The following is a 17,395-nucleotide window of genomic DNA, read 5'->3' on the forward strand; positions in this document are numbered from 1 at the left end:
AGAGGAGTGGAAGACATTTAAGAGAAAGAAATTATGAATGATGATGCTGGAAAGAAACTTGTTACTTTGTATGCTAACTAACAAGAATTTTAAGCCAACCAAAGAGAAAGTAAGCTGTTACAGTTTAGATAACCATTTAAAGGGCTTTGAGAGCAAGCAAAAGGACCCCCATACCATGGATATTTTCCCTATCAGTTAAGTAAAGAGTACATTTTCTGAAGGAAATGACTTTTAACAGTCCAGTCCTGAGAAAATGCTTGCCCAGAGCGTCCACACGTTCTGAGCTTAGGGTCAGTTTCCAGATTGGATGTCAGGAGCTTCTCCTGCAGTGGTTCAGGACCATGCCATGGGCCTTGACAATCAAAGCAGAAACAACACTGCCTGCATCCACAGAAAACTGTGATCAGGCCAGCACAATTCCCTACTGGGATCAAGTTTACAAGTGCAGTTCTTAAGAAATGCTTATACTTACCTGGGCATAAAGTGCATAGCCTTCAGCACACCTTGGAAATTTCTTTATGACTTCTTCAAAACCTTTCATAGCTGCCTGGACTTGTGAAGAATTGTTTGCTGTGTATGCCTGGCGATACTGTTTAAAAATCAGAATACTCCAGTCAAAGAGCTAAAAACACTTCTGGAATTTTAACAAATTATAAAAGATACAGAACACTACAAAAGCATTTCCAGAAAAGCAGATGACTTGTTAATCCAAGTTGCCAAGGAGCAACTCAGCAGCAGAGAATCAAACACAATGTCAGGACTACGGGGCCACTATGTATTCTAAAGAAGCAAGGGGCTCTCAAGGCCTTGTGGTGGGGTTTGAATGAGAATGGCCTCATAGGGTCACACATTTGAATGCTCAGTTCTCAGCTTTTTTTGTGGGAAGGATTAAAAGATATGCCACTGGAGGTGGACTTTGAGGTTTCAAAAGCCCAGTGACTCTTCCTCCCGTGGATCAGATGCCAGCTCTCAATGACTGTTCCAGCACCTCATGGTCCCTAACATGATGACAACGGACTAGCTCTTTCAAACTGTAGCATCCAATTAAACGATTTCCTTTCTAAACTGCCTTGGTTATGGTATGTCTTCACAGCAATAGAAAACTAAGATGTTAAATAAGCATATAGATGGCATAATCTGATTTATTTAATTTTCTGCAGTGCCAAAATTCAAAACAAGGACTTTACACATGTTAGGCCTTCACACAGCCTATTACCAAGCTGTATCCCATCTACTGAACTTTTAATGTAACAATTTTATTTTCATCTTAAACCTATAGTATAAATATTTAACGACAACTTTCTTTAGAGGGAAAATTATTTCATGACTGGTCATTGGGAAAGCAGGAGCAGTTAAATCATGTCATGACTATAAATTATTCCCTTAAATCGTTTTGGAATCCTTCATATTAGCTTATAGTAGAGCAGCAATTCTGCAACACTAGCACGAGAAGCTGAAGCTGGAGGGTTGTGAGTCCAAGGCCAGGTATATATTGATTAAAAATGCTTCACACATCTTTTCTCCCTGAAATCACCATTTGAGAAAAACATGATTCTGTAGACAATGAGATGCTCATTTTGGTGAATACTACAAAATACAAATAGTGCTTATGAAATCACAAATGAAAATGGCACCTACCAATGCAAAACACTTCTGAGCTTGTGCCAGAGCAAACTTGGGTCTTAACCTAATACACGCATCAAAGTCTGCCACTGCTTCTTCAACTAGATCCAGCAGAATTTTCAGCTAGGTAAAGAATACATAATTAAATGCAATCAAAATAATAGGCTCAACATTTAAGCTTGCACCACATTTCTCTATTTCTTTCCTGTTAACACAGTGAATGCTTAGCATTTACTAATTATGCAACATAAAATTACTTTGCAGGAAAAAGTCATGATTCTAAAACCTCAAAACTGATATCTAATTTAAAAATAAAACAATCCATTTTTTTTCACTGCAGTTTTGATAAAAAATAAGAAACGTTAAAAAAGAAAAAGTGCCTCTATGCTTAATTTCAAAGCAGGTTAGACTTTATATATAATTACCTTTCAATTAATTTCAAGACACTTAAAGATGGAAATGACAAGAATTTTTAAAGTGTTATTTCAGAACCACTGAACAAAATTCTCCCTTAGAAAGAATTTCAAGTCAGGTCCATCTGTAATCCCAGTGCTCAGGCTGCTGAGGGGGAAGGACTGTGTGCTTGCTCAGATGAGCTCGCACAACAGCAGAGACTTATGTCTAAAATAAATAAACAAATACCCATACTTTTATTTGTTACAGAAACTGTTCCTCCTTTGCCATGTTAAGCAAATTAGACTAGGTGTGTTGTGGGTGTTTGGCTCCCTGGATAGTGTTGGGTAGCTTACAACTGCCTACCACTCCAGCTCTAGTGTATCAGACACCTCTGGCCTCCCTGGGAGCCTGCACTCATCTGCACAAACCCCTATAGACACATACATGTAATTACAAAGAGTCATTACAATGTTTACTAAGTTGGATTAGTGTTTACTCATGGAAAACCTATAAACTAGGTACAACCAATAAACTAGCTCATCTCCAATCCCTCATTTTTTTTTTTTTGCCTTCCCTTTCTTCCACAATACCAAAACTATAATAACTGTTCAAGATGTAAGTAAATAAAAGCCAATCCAATCTGCAAAACACTTAAACTTCAAGAAATTCTAGAAGCAGTTATCAAGTTATCGCCCAAATTCTAGCCGAGACCAGACCTACCTGTCCTCGGTGGTGATAAACATCGGAGTTCTGAGGGTCGATCTCGGCAGCCATGTTGAAATCCTGAGTGGACAGCATAGGCTGCTGTTGCTGCATGCACATGGTGCCTCTTTTGATGAGGGCATTTGCTCGGAGCTACACCCAAAGTGAGAAAATGTTCCTGGTTAATTTAAACATCCAAGTCAGATTCAAAAACAATCTGCAATGCCTACTATAAAGTTCACCCTTTTAAAGACCATATGCAAGTTTGCTGGTTCCTTAACAGAAGATTGATCACTACAAATTTCAGAGCATTTGATTGTACCAAAGAACACACAGCACAAAGCCTCCAACCCAAATGCCCAGAAACCACTCACCTCTAGTCTATTTTCCTCATACTTGTACATTTGCAATGTTTCATATACTATATGGTTCCTTTTTCTGGCTTTCATTTAGAACTGTCATTGGTGTGGTATGTATTAGCATTCCTGATTATGACACAGTAATATTTAAGCACATAGATGATACTGGACATATGGGTTATTTTTATCTTTTGACTATCATGATGAATACTGCTGTGAACATTCAGGTATGTATGTATGTGTATCTTAAATTCCCTGGAAGCAGCATTCATAGATTACATGGCAACTAGGAATAGGAATGAAGAGGTACTTCAATGAAGTTTTGGTTGACACTGTCCTAGTATAGTAGGTCGTGGTGCTGGAACACCTTTTTCATGCTGTCATTGGTCATTTATAGACTATTCTTTTGTGAGTTGTCCAAATCTTTTGCACATTTTCAGGTTAGGTTCCCTTTTTACTGTTGGGTTTTAAACTTTCATTCTTGATTACAAATCCTTTCTTTATCATATGAATGCTTCTTGAATATTTTGCTCCATTCTCTGGAAGGTGTTTTCAGTTTCCTGATATTGTCCTTTCAAGCCCAGGCTTACCTTAACCTATTCTTCAACCTTAGTCACCCAAGTACAGGCCACCACGCCCAACTCAAAAGTGGTTCTTTTTCTCTTTTTACATTCATTGATTTACTGTGTGTGTGTGTGTGGAAGTCAGAGGACAACTTGCTTAAGTCTATCCTTTCTTCTACCTCATGGGCTCCAGGGATGGAACTCAAGCTGTCAGCTTTGGCAGCAAGTTCTTTACCTACTGAGCCATCTTGCCGGCACCTTTTTCTCTTTTGAAGTTGTATTTTATTTAGGTGTCGTATTTCAGAAACTCCTTCCTAATACAAATAGTTCTTCCTATGTTTTTCCTACAGGTTTTATTTTTTAGTTTTTAACATTTAGGTTTCTGGTCCTTTCGAGTTAATTTTTATACATGATGTAGAGTAGATATTATTGCTCCTTGCTGTTAAAGCTGAAAGTCATGATCATAAATACAGCTTTCTTCTTCAATCAATAATGCATGTACTTTACAGCAAAATATAATAGTTTTAGTAATTAGGAAATCAGCATGAAAAGAAATTCAGGAAAATTTTGTAGGGTAACTTCAATGTGAAAATATAATTTCAAAAGGATTTTAACAATACTCAAGAGCATCATTCACTGTTACCACTATCCAAAGACCCTTCTACTGTAGGCCATAGCCACAAAAAAGCCAGCAGCAATAAATGCTGTAGAAAACAGATATCTGTTTTCTTACACAAAGATAAATATTACCACTTCAGATTCACTACACCAATATTAATAAATGTAGAGTCCTCAAAATCAAAATAGCCTTTCAGAGAACAGCTAGAGAAATGCTAAGGTATCGTCGAGCAATGCAACTGGAGAAGAAATCACATTCACTTTCTAACTTCCCACACGCATACACATTTCAAGATGTACCTTCACATTAGCGTCCTTCAAACTGATGACCTTATCTAAATCAGGTTTGGCCGAATTGGCACTGCCAATAAGCAGGTAGAAGGTGGCTCGCAGTAGTAAGGCTTCTGCCATGTATTTGCCTTGGGCATCTATTTCCTTTGAGCATTCACTTATGATCTTGTCATAGTTTTCTTCTTCCATATACTGTTTAGCTTTTAAATATCCAGAACTGAAGATGAAAAGCAAACATAGGAAGTTAATTACTAAGGAAAGACCAAAAGCTAAAACTTTCCACATATGGCACTCTGAATTGTCAATATGGGAGATGAAACTGACTAGATTTCTTCACCAGCAGAATTTTCTTGGTACCTTCAAGAAACAATTTTCAAGCCGAGGCAGCAGGGTCATTGGCAGAATCTGTAGGCTAGTATCCTGATTCTAACATTAGGTAATGTGAGCTGAGCTAATGAGAGAGAAGACACTCTTCTGTAATATGGATGAGGACCTTGTCTTACTTCCTGTCTGGGGCATATCAGTAGTGTACTCAACACTTACTTAAAGGCTAAGAGAAGAACAAGGAAGGAAATAGACAATAACCAAGGTGAGAGGAGTGGCCAGACACGTGTTTTGTACAGATCACTGCTTGTGGAGGACGAAGAGGGCAAGGAAGAAAGTGAGTAGAAATATTGAAGTACCTCAAAAGTAGATTTATTGTTCCACCTTAGAAAGTAGACCTAGAATTGCTCAGGTCTCCAGAATTATGAGGCAAGCACCCTTACCCAACAAGCTATCTTGTAGAACCCTTAGAATGACTTCTCTTTTAAAAACACAGCGAATACAACACAACATGCCCCCCCCCCCGGCCCGTGTATGTGAGTGTTTTGTTTTTTTTATTTTTTTAGACAGGGTTTCTCTGTGTATCCCTGGCTGTCTTCGAACTCAAATATCCACCTGCCTCTGCGTCCTGAGTGCTGGGATTAAAGGTGTGAACCACCGCCTGGGTACAACATTGTTCTAAAATGATGATTGCTACTGGAGATGCTTAATGAGCATTTTCTGACTAAAAAGTATATTGTAAGACTTTTAAGACATTTGATTTATAAAAGTTGAACATTAAGATGGTGTGAAAAATGGCAGACTTTGGAAGTACATACTTCAAATTTTTATCTTGCCCTGGACTAGAGACATGTGGTACAATACTGTGCAATGGTGCTGAACACGGGCAGCAAGCTACAGCTCACAATCACCCACAGGATTACAAGGGTAAAGAAATGACAGTGTACTATGTTGTTCAGTGGGTTACATAAACACTACACATATTTGACTTACTATAGTTTCAACTTATAATGTATTTATAGGGGTTTAGCCCCTCATCAGTTAAAGAGCATCTGTATTAAAGAGCATTGTAAACCAAAGTACAATTTCTCATTTCAGTTATATTTTAGATCAATGGTTTTCAACCTGTGGGTTGGGCATTATGATTTCTAACTGTAGCAAAATTAGTTATGAGGTAGCAACAAAATAATTCCATGGTCGGGGGTCACCACAATTTGAAGAACTACATTAAAGGGTTGCAGCATTAGGAAGGTTGAGAACCACGGCTCTAGACTGAGAAAACTAGTATGTGATTTACAAGAAAAATTATATCAAATTCTTCTAACTACCACTTACCATTTATTCTCTATTTTGCTGCTTAGGTTACCAGGGTAAGGAAATAGGAGCGATTGTATTAAAATTACCAAAAGTAAAAAGTTCCCAATTACTGAAAACATGGTAATTCCACAGGTCTCTAAACCTTAAAATAGTCCTATAAGCTAAGAGTCAGAAATACTAGTTTCATAAAAAAATAAAAATAAAAAAATGATGAGACGAAGGCTCAGAGGAGACCCAACTACAATTGCAGCAACCGTTCCAGCTGGGAGCTCTTACAAGTTAATGATTCATATCCAGTCAACCCTCACCATGGCTCACAGAATGTGACTAACTTTGCTCTAGATTTTATGGGACGAGAACTATTTGCTTAACAGAAGAGGACATTATCTGTATCACTGTTACTAAAGTTATATGACACCTGAAACATATTTCCCAACTATGACTTTCTCAAAGATTGTATACCAACTAACCTTTATATATCTTGATGGAATTGTGCAGACTTCCTTAAAACTCAGTTATGTTTTACTCTAGGGAACAGTATTTCTCCCCCTCCCATGCACATTAGTAAATACCCAATTAGTAACTCTCGGGGAAGAGTTAGTCTGACTGAAAAACACAAGTACTGAAAAATATGAATGAATAAGCAGGCTACACAGCATATATATGACATCACAAGGTCTCCAGTCATAAAGGCACTTGTCCTTTGATTTCAGCTTTCTATAGTTATCAAAGACAAAGATGTCATTAGGAATATTTCTGTCCTGGACAAGTAGAAAAAACTTAAGAGAAATTTATAGCACCCCTAAGCATTCATCAGCATATAAATTAAGGGCTACCCTGCATTTAAAACATTTGGCATTTGAACCACCATATAATTTAAAGTAGCATCTCTATTCAAATCGTCTACCAACCTTGACTTAAGGGGTATCTTCTTGATAACCTCACTATGACCATAAAACCAGTAAACTGACATTAAATCAAAGTACTAGAGAAATAACAGATAACTGCTAGAAAGGGAGGTATCTCTATAATATATGACTTAGTTATATTTAACCATATCTGTACATAGCTTTCCTTTAAAGGTGACTGTGAACCTATTTGTGCTGCAGGCCCCAAAGCCCCTCCAGCAGACACCAAGCTCAGCATACTTACTTTTCTTTTACTTCTAAAGCTTCTCCTTCCTTGTCTTTATCTTCATCAGACTTCTCTCCTTTAAGCATTGGTTGAGAAATGATATCATCCGTGAAAGAACTGAAGTAAGACTTAATAAATTGTGGCGATGGCATCAGAGGTTCACGGTTCTAAAATTCAACCATGTTTAAGCTTCTTTTTAAAATGAGAAAACACTAATCAAAGAAGCAAGTACACTGCAGAATAAGAATGACTTATATACAGTGGATTTTCATTTCCAAATTAGTAGACAATATTAAGCTGTAAGCCTTAGGATAAGAGTAGGACTTGTTTCACAGGTGATTTTAAAGAATCCCATTATAAATTGCTGAAAGGCAAACAAGTCATGGGCTTTTGTACAGTTATATAGTTCTTTGATTAAAACACATATTAATACATGAAGAAAGCTGGTGTTTATTGTTCTGAGAAAAGGTCTCACTCTATACAGACTAGCGCGTCTTTAACTTGCAATCAATCCCCTTGCTTGCCTCCCAAGTACTACAACTATAGGCACGTGCCACCTAAGCCTAGCTATATAGGTTACAAAGATCACTTTAGAAGAAAATGGAGTTGTCAGCAAAGAAAAAGGAAACAACTGCCCTGAGTTCCTGAAATTAGCAGTACACCTTTCTCCTCCAATACTTAACTGTATTAGGTCTTTTCTACTTAATAATATCTTTTCAATAAAGTGAAACCTTGTAAGGGAAGAGACTGCATTGTCGTGTCCTCCCCCGCCCCACAAGACAGGGTCTCATTTTGTAGCATAGACTAGCCTCAATTACATGTAAGAGCTACCAGCCTGGATCTGGGACCACGTGCTTGTACCCACTGCTCTAGCACAGAGCTTTGTTTAACTGTTAAATAATTATGTCACTAACTAATGTCCATTGATACAGTTTACCTTTAAAAACTCCTGATGCAGAGCAGGAGTTGGCAAATATTTTTCTATAAAAGATCAGGTGAGTGTTGAGTTGGCATTGTACAAAAATTAACAGCCATATTGGTCTAGAAATGTTGAACTTAATTTCTTTCCATTTGTACAGGGTTAACACACTGTATTAAATATGTAAGGTCTTAAAAAAAAAAAAAAAAAAAAAAAAGAAGGAATTTTGAGAGCCCATCCCTTGTGAAGGGATGCTCTCTTGACCTGGACACATGGGGAAGGGCCTAGACCTGGCCCAGGATGATGTGGTAGACTTTGGAAGCCCCTTTTGAGGGCCTTACCCTGCCTGGGGAGTAGAGGGGGGATGGCTAGGGGCAGGTGGGATGTTGGGGGAGAGGGGAGGGTGAGGGAGAAGGGATTGACATCTGAAGCAAGCTTCTTCCTAATTTGAATAAAAAAAAAAAAAGATCAGGTAATAAACAGACAGGTACTGTAGATTACGTAGACTTTGCATACTTTGACAACCACTGAAACGTGTTATAGCAGCACAAAAGTAGCCCCAAACAATATGCAAGTGGCTAACATATAGGAAACAAACTGGATTTGGTCTTTGGGCTATTGCATGGTAATCCCTAATACATAAAATGAATTACAGTCTCTAAGTACAGTTTGGGGCTTACTGAGTATAGGAAAAAGAAATGTAACCCAGATCTAGTTTCTGTTGTTATCAGGAACACTGTCCAGTCTCAAGCAGTATCCAACTATTCCCCAAATATAGTAACTTACCTTGTATTTTTCTTTGGCATTCTCTTTCCCGAGAAGTTTAAGAACTTTATCAGCTAACAGCATGCTCTGCTCATTTTGGAAGCCTTCTAATATACACACTGCAGTGACATCTGGAAATGATAACAGTGGATTTATGGAATTACCGTGAAGCAGCATCAAAAAGGAACAACTAAACTACAAAAAGCCAAACTCAACTCAAAACTGTTCAATTTTCAAGAAAGGGTCAATATATTATTCCTCTGGGTTTTTTTCTCACCTGTGAAATGAATGGGCTTATCCTGTTTAATTTCTGATGGCTCTCAATGCTCTAGCACTCTGTAGAGAGCAAAGAAAACAAGGAATCCAGAATCTCCTTTTCACTAGTAAACAAGGCAAGTGAACACAGCAGATGCTCTCACATCATGCTATGCCACCCAGGCTGCTATTAAACTTCTCCAAATAGTTAGCCCTCCTCCCTCGACTCCTAAGTAGCTTTTTAAATAGGTACTTTTAAAACACCTTTGAGTTACTCTGTCTCCAAAGCTACTTTGCTGCAGAACTCAAAATCTGCCTGAAAACACCACATTCAACTGGTTATGTCATAGCTCACAATAAAGTGGTCTGAAATGTGAAAGAAGCTGTTAATCCCTCTTACTCAAAGCATTCAGTCAGTAGCTGTTACTTCTCTTCCTAATTTCCACTTGTTTACAACAAGTCCATACCCTAACTCTTCTGAACAAGTCAATACGACATTACATTTCTCTGCTAAGTTTAGCTAGCTCTAACACCATTCTTCATTACTCACTCCTTTTCTTTGATCTAAACTCCAATCAACCGCTTCTCTACCAATTGTTATCTGCTAGTAACTTCAAAGTCTAGTTCAAAACTTAGAATTCCCATTTTAAAAACAGCATTCTTTTAACCATCAAATGACATCACAAAACTTTTAAATTTTCTAACACAATCTAAAATAGCCTCATGCTTTTAAAGGACTCATTCCTTTAAAAAAGCAAAACAGAACAAAAAGGCATTTTAGTTTTGGCTCAGAGGCGGAAAGTATGCTTAGCATCTGTGAGTGAGATCCTGAGTTTTTATTCCCTAGTACCAACCCAGAAAGTTATTAAAAGAGTAATTGTGGCTAAATTTTATTACTGATGCTTTGAAAGGACCTGTGAACATGTACTGAAAGTACTTTTAGACTGTAGAAAATACACTTTGGTTTAGCGTCACATCACTTACAAAAATGAACTTTAAAAGCCTGTGACCTGTACTTTAATTGCACTTTTGGAAGAAGACATGGCCAATTAAGAGGCAAAAGAACATTTATAACATTTTCCGAGAATGACACACATACTCTGCAATTGTGTAGAAAATAATGTTTGAAAATATGAAGGACAAAAAGCATTCTCCTTAATGATTCATCTCCAAGTTATCTCACATTTATACCAGAAAGTAGCTTAAACTATGTCAAAACTAACCTGCTAAAACTACTTTTCTGATTTCCTTAGTCAAAGAATTATTCAATGAGTCTTAATAGTCCTTAATAATTCCTCAGTTGAGGTTGGTGTGATGGAGCACACCTTTAATCTTAGCACCAGGGAGACAGAGGCAGAGGCAGGCGGATCTGTTTAATGTCAGCTGTTCTACATCGTGAGTCACAGGACAGCCAGGGTTATGTAGAGCCTGTCTCAAAATAACCAACAATAAAACAACCAACCAAACAAACAAAAAAATCTCCCAGTTGAGAACAGAATCTCAACTGGGAAATATTTCACACAGAGAGACAATCAGTTGACTTCTATACTCACAGGCAGTTTCATACACGCCTACTAACAACTATGAAGTGTCCAGTTATTTTCCTGTGAAAACACAAAAACACCCTCACCTTCCAAACATTCCTTCTTATTGTCCAGCTTCTCATGGGCTTTTGCACGTCTAAAGAGAGCTTTCACATATTTGGGATTAAGTTCAACAGCCTTTGTACAATCCTGTGCCACCTCTTTCCACTTTTGCTGTAATTGGAAGCATGAAAAGGAAAAAAAATTACACTGAAAACAATACTGTTCAACAGAATTGAATTTTCCAAACCTAAAAGGCCAAGTGTTAAGTTTCTCAAAAAACATATTCAGGAACACGAACGCACTCAATAAATAAAGACACTACACTACACCTCTACAAACAGGCAGTGAAGACATTTAGGGTTTCTACTGTAGACCCACCTGTGGCTGTGTTTGCACAGCACGTTTTCACTCCTGCTAAGATGAGAAGAACACTCCCCTTTCTCACTGGGGATGGGAATCCACACCTTCCCATGCCGATACCTATACTTTCAGTTATTCCGTCTTGGCAAAAATCCACCTATCTTCTGAACCATCCCATGACATGGACACATGCCCAGATTGTGTTATTTTTTACAGTTATTACCCCACTTATCAGCTATTTGTCGTCAGTCCACCTTGCCACTTTGACTTGCTATCTTTTACATTACAGGCTGTTCCCTCTCAATTTGGCTGAACTCCTTCCTTTGACTTGACTGTTACATGCTGCAATCTTCAAGAACTCACCTCTCCCTTCTCCTCAGGTGATCGTCTGACATTATTTAACATTTAAAATCAGGTGATTCACAGAGTTATCTCAAGCTAGGCTCCCCTGCTAAATTACAGATGTGTGTTAGACTACCTACTTAACTGTCTCACTTCTCCTCCACCCTGGGGACATTAAATTCTTGTTTGTCTTCACTTTTCACATCCAATGCAACCGCACATTTTGCTGGTCTTCAGCTTTCCTTTACATGCTGTGTAGGCTACTCCAATAACACGCCATCACCCTTTCTGATTCCAATATATTCTTCACAGAAAAGTGGGAAAAATCTTTGATGATATTCCTCCCTGCTAAAATTAAAATCCTTTAAATACTTCCACTGTACTCAGAGTCAACTGCAAATTCACTTTGTTTCATTTATTCATCATTTTCTTCAGCCAAGGTCTTGGTATGTAACCCATACTGGCTATCAACTCATGGTCCTCTCCCTCTTAAGTGCTGAGAACACAAGAATATGGCATTACACTTAGCTCAAATTTAAACTTAGCACCTACAGGCTTTTCCTGACTTTGTCCCTGCTTACTTCCACTTTCATTTATTGTACTCAGACTTTTACACTTTTTTAAACACCAAATGCTCATCTCAGAGCAATTACACATCTTGGTTCCTCTATTCCTCTATTAACACCCTCTTCTCCACTATTTTAATGCATCAATCCTCTATAAAAGCATACAATAATACTACATAGTCTTTAATAAGAATGACAGATTTGGCTATGTGGATATAAAAACAGTACAAGACATGACAACAACAACAAAAAACATGCCGCAGTTTGTGTAAAAGGAACTCATCTTTTTTTCTTTTTGCATATGATAAAGAGACAGAAAAATGAACAAATAGTCTCAAAAACTGACGAGGAGGGCAGAATCACTATGAAAACTTTAACCTTCTAAATTATCTGATTTTATTAAAAATTAAAGATTTATAGAGTTTTGGTGTACAGCTTTGGCTAGCAAAACTGAAATGAAAAATTCTTCTAACTTCAAATCAACTTCAGATGGAAAAAAACTGAGGAAACAACACTGGAGTACATACCAACTGTTCAAAGGCAGCAGCTCTGTTCTGGTAAAATGTAGAAAGGTCTACATTCTTCTCAGTAGGACACAAACTAATAGCCTCGGTATAGCATTGAATAGCTTGTTCATATTTTCCTGCTTTGAAATATTTGTTGCCTTTATTTTTGGCTGCTTGGGCTCTATCCAGAGAATTCTGAAATGAGAGAAAACAATTATTAAGAACTGACATTCGTGAGTAAATTCAGACCATAGTGATTAAACAAGCTGATGAAAAAAGATGGGAAGATAGGATGGCTGTTTACAGTTTAGAACCACCCAGACTCCCCCTGCAAAAGACTGACAAGTTAAAGTATCATTCTCTATCAATTTCTCCCAACATCACAATCGACACCTTTAATGTTTGCCAACCAAATGGCTGTAAGGACATGTTTCTCAGCCAAGGTAATTTAAACCCCTTGTTTTGGAAAAATCTAATCCCAATGTAGAAAGCACAAACCAGTAATCCCAGCACTAGAAAGTCCTAGGCAAGAGTTCAAGAGTTAAACAGCAAGACCCTATTCAAAAGCAGAGAGCAACAACTAAATAAAAGAGGCCAACAGATCCTTAACTTCATATTTTAGGCAGCAGCAAGAAGGTTCCTTACACCAAGGCATAAGGGTTAGACAAAGGCAGGCTCACACCAACAGGAGAGTACCTGGCCTCTCTCAAAGTTATTAGTATGTCTACTATCAGTTAAGACACTGTCAAGGAAACTCTCTGGCAGGCAAAGAGTAGTAATGACAAAGACGACAGGCTCATGTCAATCTGATTCCTCATAACCCCCAGAGGATTTTGAAAATGGCTAGAAACATATGTACTACTTCTTACTATCTACTATACACAGATATAACCTAGACAGTTTAAGCTGAACAGTGCTAAATATATGCATTTATAAAGCCAAGATGTGGGATAAAAGGAACCAAGAACACAAATCAAAAGATAAATGAACAATCTTCCATTTGTCAACAGATTTATTCATCTTCTAAATCTTTCCAATACAAGTCAAATAGCAACCACGAAACATATTTCAATAATAAACGGGTTACAAGAATGTCCCACCTGCAGCCAAGGCTTCATGTGTCCTAGGCTAGCTATGAAGACAGCCAAGCACAAAATTATATGTAAACTTATTCAAAACTTTATGACATTTTGGGGGTGGAGGGTTACATCCATGGGTCTATGAAAATATGCTGGAATCAACAAAAAAAGACAAATGAACCATACATTGTAGTGCATGCCTTTAATCCCAACACTTGGGAGGTAGAGGCAGGTGAATCTCTGAGTTCAAAGCCAACCTGGTCTACAAAGTTGAGTCCCAAGACAGACAGACAGGAAAACACAGGAAAACCCTGTTTGGGGAACAAAAAAAAAAAAAAAAAAAAAAAAAGGAAGGAAGGAAGGGAGAGAAAAGGGCAAATGAGAACCTCTGTGTGGCATTAGGAAGACAACCATTAGGGTAAAAGTTGGACAGCTTACATTTAGGATAACCCCATTAATCGCCTTTCTCAACTGGAAAAAAAAAAAAAACACATACTGCAATAGGACTGTGTCATCCAAAGGAAGGATGGTTCTTTTTCCAAGAAAACACACAAAGAGGAATTGCTAGCACTGAAAGAAAGCCAATGCACACAAGAGAGGCACCTAACTGAAACAGAAAACTTCTATCTGATAAAGAAACTGAGTAGCAAGACAAGGTAGTGGGGAGAAGCTGCTGGAGCTCAAACTCAGAGCCTCCAAAATGCAAAGCACAAGCTCCACCACCTAAGTATAAAATGCTTAGAATCCGCAGCCAGACTTCTTAAAAAACAACAAAAGAATTAATATAGGAGCTCGATTTCTTCCCTCCCTCACTGCAGCGCATCACTGGCGTGCCCCACCATGTCAGATGCGGCCATGGACACCAGCTCCGAGATCACCACCAAGGACTTGAAGGAGAAAAAGGAAGTTGTGGAGGAGGCAGAGAATGGAAGAGACGCACCTGCCAATGCTAATGAGGAAAATGGGGAGCAGGAGGCTGACAATGAGGAAGATGAAGAAGAGGAGGAAGGTGGGGAGGAAGAGGAGGAGGAGGAGGAGGAAGGCGATGGTGAGGAAGAAGATGGAGATGAAGATGAGGAAGTGAGGCTCCTATGGGCAAGCAGGTAGCTGAAGATGATGTGGATGATGTTGACACCAAGAAGCAGAAGACCGATGAGGATGACTAGACAGCAGAAAGGAAAAGCTAAACTTAAGGCCACCGTGACCTATTCACCCTCCACTTCCCGTCTCAGAATTTAAACGTGGTCACCTTTGAGTAGAGGAACAGGCCTGCCCTTAGCGGGCAGTGCCACCCACAGATGACATGTCCTCTCTACCACCCCACCAAAACCACACCATGAATTTGCAACAGGGGAGGGAAAAAGAACCAAAACTTCCAAGGCCCTGCTTTTTTTCTTAAAAACACTTTAAAAGGAAAATTTGTATTTTTATTTACATTTTATATTTTTGTACATATTGTTATTGGGTCAGCCATTTTTAATGATAAGGGGTGACCAAACCAGCCTTCAGAGTGTTCTCTGTCCTACTTCTAACCTTACTTGTGGTGTGACCATGTTCATTATAATCTCAAAGGAGAAAAAAAAAAAAAAAAAAAAAAAACCTTGTTTAAAAACAACAACAACAAAAAATCTTATTCAGAGCATTCCAGTAACTTTTTTTTTGTGTGTGTATGTACCTAGCTGTACTATAAGTAGTTGGTTTGTATGAGATCATTAAAAAGGCCAAAGATAAAAGGTTTCTTTTTTCCCTTCCTTTTTTTTTTTTGTCTATGAAGTTGCTGTTTTATTTTTTTGGCCTGTTTGATGTATGTCTGAAACAATGTCCAACAATAAACCGGAATTTTATTTTGCTGAGTTGTTCTAACAAAAAAAAAGAATTAATATAATTAATACAGAGGCTATATTATAACAAGCACAGTTGAGGAACAAATTAAGTACAAGTTGGGATCAAGGAAACTTCCAAAATGCAATGAAAACAGAGGATAGGGGTGAGATGTTTGAAGAAAATAATTAAGTTCCAACATCTATCCAGCAGGTTCCAGAAGGAAAGACATAGTTAAAGAGGGCATAAAAAAAAAATCAAAAAACATTACACACTTTTAAAATACATTATGCTCTATTTTATAGCAAAAATCCCAAAGAAAAGAAAAGAAAGTCAGACTAACTACAAAAGAAAAAGAACAAACTCAGGTACAAACTGCCAACAGGTCTTGACAAATAATTAACCATCACTAAGCTCTGAAGCAAGAATCTCAACTTAAAATTCTGTAATTTGACAAACGAGTGCTTGAAATTAAGCACAACACAGACATATACAAGTTTTAGTACTAAAATCAACACAGAGCAGATGAATGACCAATGTATTGAAAACAGAAAGAATGACACAAGAACAAAATATGGCAATAATCATTAATTACACTCATCAGTAACAACTGTGAATAGATGAGACTTTGATTAAAAGATTTTCAAGTTGTTCAAGTACAACTAATCGCTGCCTAAGCAGATACGTCTTAGAGCAAAATGACACAGAAACATTTAAGGGAAAAATAAACATTATAAAAGGCACACATAACACAAAAGGCAATATCCAAGGACCATCTTAACTGCTGAGCCATCTCTCCAGCCCCTTGCTCCAATTTCTTCCAAGACCACTCTTTTTCTTTTTTTGAGACAGGGTTTCTCTGTGGCTTTGGAAGCTGTTCTGAACTAGCTCTTGTAGACCACGCTGGTCTCGAACTCACCAAGATCCACCTGCCTCTGCCTCCCGAGTGCTGGGATTAAAGGCATGCGCCACCACCACCACCCGGCTCCAAGGACCACTCTTAAAAGCTACAGATAGACCACAACATAGTTCTATTGATTAAGGTCAATCTGCTCAATGTATAATTATTCATCTTTTTGCTTAATAAAACTTTAAAATAAACAAGTCTGACTGCCTTCGATAGTATGTAAAAGCAAAAGAAAAACATTATTTTGTTTAGCACAGTAAATTTCCATTGTTTCTGAGTCACCAAAAGCCTGCCCACTACCCTAAAACATTTATGCAGAAAATAATGTGGCATAACCACCAACATATTTCAGTTATTCCATTGTTTTAACTACTCACCTAGCTACTTATTTTTTAATTTTTATTTATTTTTATGCATATGGTGTGTTGCATGCATAAATGTCCATGCACCACATAAGGCCAAAAAAAAAAAAAAATCAGATCTTCTAGAACTGCAATATATGTGATGATTAGTCACTGTATAGATGCCGGGAATCGAACACAGGTCCTCTTACAAGAGCAACAAGTATTCTTTACCCCTGAGCCATCTCTCCATCCCCTCAATTAAGTTTTATAACAACTTCCTTTTAAAATTATCCTGATTTCATAAGTCTACTTAACTTCCTTATTTAAATACTGAAAATAAATGGTGGTCTGAAGACAGCTGAAAATAATCCAATGACATAGACACAGCTCCTCCGTTATGCCTCCCCTATTTCACCACTGTGGAGAACCACTTAACTACAATGTACCACAATGTTCACCACCACGCCTCACCTTCTGATTCTCTGGACTCCCATTATTTTCTGGCCCATAGCTTCTCTGATAGAAATGCAGAGGAAAAAATGGCAACACAACAAGGATAGTAATGAGAAGAGACCTTTTTGCACATTATGGTCTTTGTCACAAAAAGCTGGTTATCGG

At 37.9% G+C, this 17,395-nt stretch overlaps 1 protein-coding gene and 1 pseudogene across 1 annotated transcript in view; one reads left to right on the forward strand and one right to left on the reverse strand.

The window, feature by feature from the left end:
• Tomm70 (translocase of outer mitochondrial membrane 70) overlaps positions 1-17,395 on the reverse strand; it is a 35,651-nt gene that overhangs the window by 8,187 nt on the left and 10,069 nt on the right. The window contains exons 2-9 of the mRNA XM_027412486.2: positions 12,648-12,821; positions 10,897-11,023; positions 9,033-9,142; positions 7,346-7,494; positions 4,562-4,769; positions 2,740-2,874; positions 1,639-1,746; positions 473-589 (exon numbers count right to left, since the gene is read on the reverse strand). Coding sequence (XP_027268287.1) covers positions 473-589; positions 1,639-1,746; positions 2,740-2,874; positions 4,562-4,769; positions 7,346-7,494; positions 9,033-9,142; positions 10,897-11,023; positions 12,648-12,821 — 1,128 coding nt within the window. The remainder of the gene's footprint in view (positions 1-472; positions 590-1,638; positions 1,747-2,739; positions 2,875-4,561; positions 4,770-7,345; positions 7,495-9,032; positions 9,143-10,896; positions 11,024-12,647; positions 12,822-17,395) is intronic.
• On the forward strand, positions 14,529-14,992 carry LOC100756745 (annotated as a pseudogene).

The sequence above is a fragment of the Cricetulus griseus genome, chromosome 4 (assembly GCF_003668045.3).
Source record: "Cricetulus griseus strain 17A/GY chromosome 4, alternate assembly CriGri-PICRH-1.0, whole genome shotgun sequence".
NCBI classification, from domain to species: Eukaryota; Metazoa; Chordata; class Mammalia; order Rodentia; family Cricetidae; genus Cricetulus; species Cricetulus griseus.